Source organism: Loa loa, assembly GCF_000183805.2.
Source record: "Loa loa unplaced genomic scaffold supercont3.181, whole genome shotgun sequence".
NCBI classification, from domain to species: domain Eukaryota; kingdom Metazoa; phylum Nematoda; class Chromadorea; order Rhabditida; family Onchocercidae; genus Loa; species Loa loa.
The window spans coordinates 63180-68760 of record NW_018108361.1 but is presented as its reverse complement, the minus strand read 5'-3'; the positions used below and the strand labels follow the sequence as shown (position 1 = coordinate 68760).

The following is a 5581-nucleotide window of genomic DNA, read 5'->3' as shown; positions in this document are numbered from 1 at the left end:
ACNCACACACACACACACACACACACACACACACACACACACACACACACACACACACACACACACATACACACACACACACAGATACATACACACATACACACAACAATGAAAAATCCAAGGCTGGTTCAAAATTTAAAAGCTGGACTATTAAATCTAATTTATGCCAAGAAATGAGAGCATCTAGTGATGGGTGATTAAAATATTAAATGCCATCACCAGAAGGGACATGTTATTTTTAATAATGTTTTCGAGTAATATTTCTTTTGAATGGAAATTGGAATGATGAATTTTGATGCTCGTTATTTCTTTCGGTCCACTACAACAAAAAGTTTTAGATTTTTTAATCGAAGTGTGTTTCGGGAAAAAAGAAAAACAATAGAATAAAAAGCAAAAATGGCAACATCATAATAAGGCAAAAGACGTGAAAGTTATGAATATGAAAGTTCAGGAAGATCAATAAATCACATTCATGATATCGCTTAAGCAGAGGTTCCTCATCAGACTAAAATAGGTGAGAACTAATAAACGAGGTGGGAGTAATTTGCTATTTCGAAAAACAATTTGAAATATTTTGCTTTCTATTTCAAATTAAGAATATCATTTGAAAAGTTCCTCTATAATGAATGGCACTACACGTTGGCTTCTCCGACAGGATTCTTATTGATGACTCGTGATTTCAGCACACCGTTCTCAGTCACTTCAATAGTTTCTTTACCTTCTGTTTCTACCCTGCAATTTATTTTTGTCAAACTAATTAAAATCCAGAGAACTCAGCGGAGCTTTCAGTTGATAACAGTTATATTTCAACATGATGTTGCCAGAATTATTTTGGACGCAACTAAAGAGCATGAGCTAAAAGAGCCACATTTAGTTTCATGTTCATAAAAGGCGAATATACTGAAAAAAGAATGGATCCAGTGGGATATTATGTGAAAAGATATGATAATATGTTGCAACCAGTCATAATTATACAATATATAATCCAAATCGAACTAAGCGCTGTACTACTGATAAGGGATGGGGGAATCGTAATAGGGGGTTGTAGGCCGAATGTCTAAAGTACTGCAGCGTGTTGACCGGTGGAATCAAACTGGTCCAAATCAAAGGTGTCCTCTAAAGCAGCAATCAAATCAAAAATAATAAATTGAGAGTTAGAAGTGATGTGCTACACTGTAGCGATCCGCGTCATGAGACTGAATTTGGGATTTTCAGAAATTAGAAAATAAGGGGACCTTTTCGTAACAACTTTGACCCCACCGATTATTTTCGTACTTGTTGTTGTTTTACGACTAGAGGCATTCTTTCCTGGTTCTGCGGACGAAAATTGTATTACTGATGAGAAGCTGCTGCAAAGTTGAAATTGAAAAAAAAAGTTCATCTTTGAAAAGATTAGTTCTAAATAGCTGCCTAAAAAATTCATTAATTTATCATTTATGCCTAAGTATTTGAAACATTTAAAACTTTAAATATTTAAAGTAACATTACGATAAAAAATTTAAACATCAATATCAAACCTTAATAATATCATCCACTTCAGACAAAAAATCTTTAGTATCTACCCAGAAGAAATGCACTTTCGAAAACTTTACAATTGAGTTAAAATTTTATAAGAACTCGCTAACCAGTCATTTTCATTGATAAATTCACTATTTCTTTTATCATCGGGAAAAAAATTGTCGGCAAATCGCCTTCTATGACTTCCTGAAAAGCATGTCAGTAGCCATCCTCAACAAGATTGAAATCTACTGCAATTTAATGAAAATTAGACTTATAAAATTTGAAAGTCTAACAAACCAGCTCTCCTGTACAATGAATCAACGCTATCAGATCTTGTTCGAAAAAAGAACGGTGAAAAAGGTTTGCCATCCATCATGAAATCCTGAAATATCATCATATAATTGGAAAAAAAAGAATCCGTGAACGAATTCTAGACGAATGTTACAATCAATAATCCAATATTAAATTAATGAAGCCTACGTCAAACAGGTCCTTTTGGCCACAAAATTCTTCGAAGATATCGAAAGGTGAGCGAAATCGATGATGGAAAATATCACGCGACTGCTTATTGTGACGCTGTGAATTAGTCAGACGTGAACGATCATACGAGCTGCGCTTTTTTGCTGCAAAAGGGATTGCAGAAAATGGATGATCAATACCATAGGACCTGTAAAGGTAATAAAGGGACAACAACGCATAAATATTAGGACTGCTCGGATGTTGGATGAAGTGCCACTTGTCGAATGTAGATGACATACTGCAACAGGACCTAATCCATACCGAACCTTCTAAAAAATGATGTCGATCATTTTAATCAACCTGCTCGTTAGGTTGCCGATGATCATCATAAAACATTGAAGTCGAAAGAATAAGGCAAAGATAGTATCAGGTTGTAAACAGTTCTTCAAAAAAATTTATATGTATCCATTCTAACTGTTCTAAAGTATAATAGTTACAATCTACCTAAATTTTGCAATTTCATCAAGATGGGTTGACTAGTTAAAGATTTCTTTTCCTTGCTTATTGCGATCACGAAAACCGAAATGTTTGAATGTAGCAGAGAGATTTAATTTGAAATATCTGACATGCACGGAAACTTACGATCTGATAAGACTTCATATGCTTGAGTTATATGCTTGAATTTTTGTTCTGCAACTTCATTGTTGTTCGGATTTTTGTCAGGATGCCATTGTAATGCTAGTTTACGGTACCTGTAATCTTTTCATTTTCTCGTTATTTCAACTCTTTCGCTGCTATCTTCTCATTCTCATGATGATTGTTGATATGAGTTACCCTGATGTATTTAATATTCAACCAAGAAATAAAGTTAGCACAAAACAATAATATTACGCAGAGAGAAAGTAAGAAACTAATTCTTTGTCGAAGAAATGAATCGGAATGGAAAAAGTATTTTTCCCAGTTAGTGAAAAGTATAATGGAAGACAGATTAGCCTGAATTTGGATAGGATATGAAGTGAGGACTATTTGACCACTATAATACAACTTTTCAAGATGAAGCTAAAATTCCGATCATGTGCAAATTAGATCAAAACACTTCATTAAATTTCAACAGTAAAAGAAATATTGAATTATAAGCATATAATTTAATATTTCCTTCTAAATCCATTAAAGTTTGCTAGAAATGTTTAGAAATTTTGAATATTTACTACTTTTTTACAAAAAATTAGAGAAAAGATGATCTGTTTCTTATTAAAAAAGGTCAACAATATTCTAATGAAATTTAGACAAGACTGTGCTGAAACAATGGTACAATTGCATGCAAATTTTTCATCCAATTTATTAAGTTAATAGCTGATTGAATAATAAAAAAATTCAGCTTAATCTCGGGTTAGATGCAACCGCTGTAAACAGTCGCTGATGAATCCAATCGATTCATAAATGCAGATTAGTGTTTAAGAGTAACAAAAAGAAAAAAAAAAATTGAAGGCTAAAAAATAATACAAGATAAAACGTACGCTTTCCGGATAGCAGCATCGTCAGCATTACGTGATACTCCAAGAACACTATAAAAACAACCGGAACCACTGGATAAATCATTACGGTGGCCTGAATTCGGAGTTGTGTCTGTGCCTAGACCCATCGAGCTATTTGTTTGCTCGTAGCACATACAAATACACTTAATGTGACCGAACACTGCAGCAACTGCGATTCTTCAGCCTTCTTTTCCCAAGTGTGAACTGCAACAATTTTTTTTTCCGTATGAATCGAGCACACTATAAAAGTGTAAAGGAACGACCCGAACGTTTCAAACTTTACCATAACAGAGGAAATACCTGTGCTGCACAGGTTCCATTTCCTCATTTATGGTACGTCTACCAATGACTTTAATTTCTAACTTCTTGATGAAATTATATCAACATCCTTAGTCGGAAATGCATATTTTGAACATAACAAAAAAAGATTATGAAACGAAAGAATTACATTATCCGGTCATAAATACAAAAATGTATCATAAAATCGAAACTATAAAGAAATAATGAACTGAAAGACATTATTCGGCTCAAATAAAGGTAAATTGAAAATGGAGTATTCAACGATGAAAATTATCAAAAACTGTGTCATAACATGTCGTTAAATTCCACCACTACTACCTATGCTATCTTTCGCCAACCTGACATATAACTATCAACCAAACATTCTGACGTAAGACAAAAATGACATAGTTAAGGAATGAATTAAATAAATTTATGTCATACGGTGGGAAACGTTCAAAATTTAATCCTGTTATGGTCGTATGTCTTTTTCTGCAATATTGTAGTAGGAAAATGAAGGTAAACCGAAATGCAACAATTGTATTTAGACAAAATTGGCAGCGTAAATGAAAACGTCCCCTGATGAAAACGTCCCCTCACGCAAATGAGATACGTCATTCGCCGCTAAAAGTAATTTATTGCGTAACATTTCTAAATTTTTTAGAACATTTACGGAGTTCTTTTACCATCGGAAATCACCAACTGATTACACAATTTACTTGAAAATTATTATTCACTTCACTTTTTTTTTAAATGCATTTTTTTTTTAAAGAGAATTTTTAAAAGGGCAAGGACTGATGCCAGAAATACATTACTCATATTGATAATTTATTTGTTTTTAAATAAAAATAATCAAAAAAATGAGATAATCAGAAGGAAAAGTATGAGTTTATTAATTTTTAGGAATCTAACTGGAATAGAAGTAGTGGAAGTTAGAAAAAGAAAAAAGTATTTTAAACTTTAGACGTCTTACAAGAAAACCTGAAAAGTTTTCGGGGACTAAGATAAAACAAATGCACTAATGCATTCGGCAAAACGTAAATTTTTTTTTTTTAACGCATGTATTCTTAATTTCTGATATTATAGAAAGTAACAAAAATTGAATTCGAAAATTTGCCTTTTTTCGAAGATGCAAATGTCCCGCCCAAGCAATTAGACATTATCATTAAACATTTGTGAAACTTTTTTGATATAAAATATACCCTCTAAATACTGCTTTAAAACTGATACAAATAAAAGTGAAAAAATTTTTTCAAACATTCTCTATTTTCGGATCATTTTCGCTATTAATGTCAATGTTAGAAATACTAAATTGGATCAAAAAACGATAAATACCGTGAAGTGTTGTTGTTGTTAAGCAGGAGAAAAGTAAAGGAGATAAAGTGATGAAAAATACGGTTGGGAAGTATTCTGAAAGTGACAGCTGTAAAGACATTAGTGTGGAAGAAAATGGATGAGTTGCAGAACGATAGCACTTGTTCATTGCTTTATTTTCAACTAACACTACCATCTGTGATGACTCGTCGAATCATCTGAACATCACTGATTGACATCATGTCTACTCTACTAGCCATCATTTGACCGACTTACGACACTGTTGTAGTGGCATTCTATTAGAGGAAATATCAACACTCTTTATCATTTATCAATTATTATTATTATTATTATTATTATAACTATAATTATAATTATAATTATAATTATTATTATTATTATTATTATTATTATTATTATTATTATTATTATTATTATTATTATTATTATTATTATTATTATTATTATTATTATTATTATTATTATTATTATTA

General features: G+C 31.8%; 1 protein-coding gene across 1 annotated transcript; it reads right to left on the bottom strand.

Moving 5' to 3' along the window:
- Positions 1 to 399: 399 nt before the first annotated feature.
- On the bottom strand, positions 400 to 3705 carry LOAG_12166 (DnaJ domain-containing protein). Its single transcript, XM_003147679.2, has 7 exons — positions 3477 to 3705; positions 2602 to 2711; positions 1981 to 2123; positions 1798 to 1882; positions 1626 to 1704; positions 1236 to 1349; positions 400 to 732 (listed from the first exon to the last, which is right to left on the bottom strand). Exons 1-7 carry the CDS (start codon positions 3626 to 3628, stop codon positions 633 to 635), a joined length of 783 nt encoding a protein of 260 aa, XP_003147727.1. The 5' UTR covers positions 3629 to 3705; the 3' UTR covers positions 400 to 632.
- Positions 3706 to 5581: the final 1876 nt, after the last annotated feature.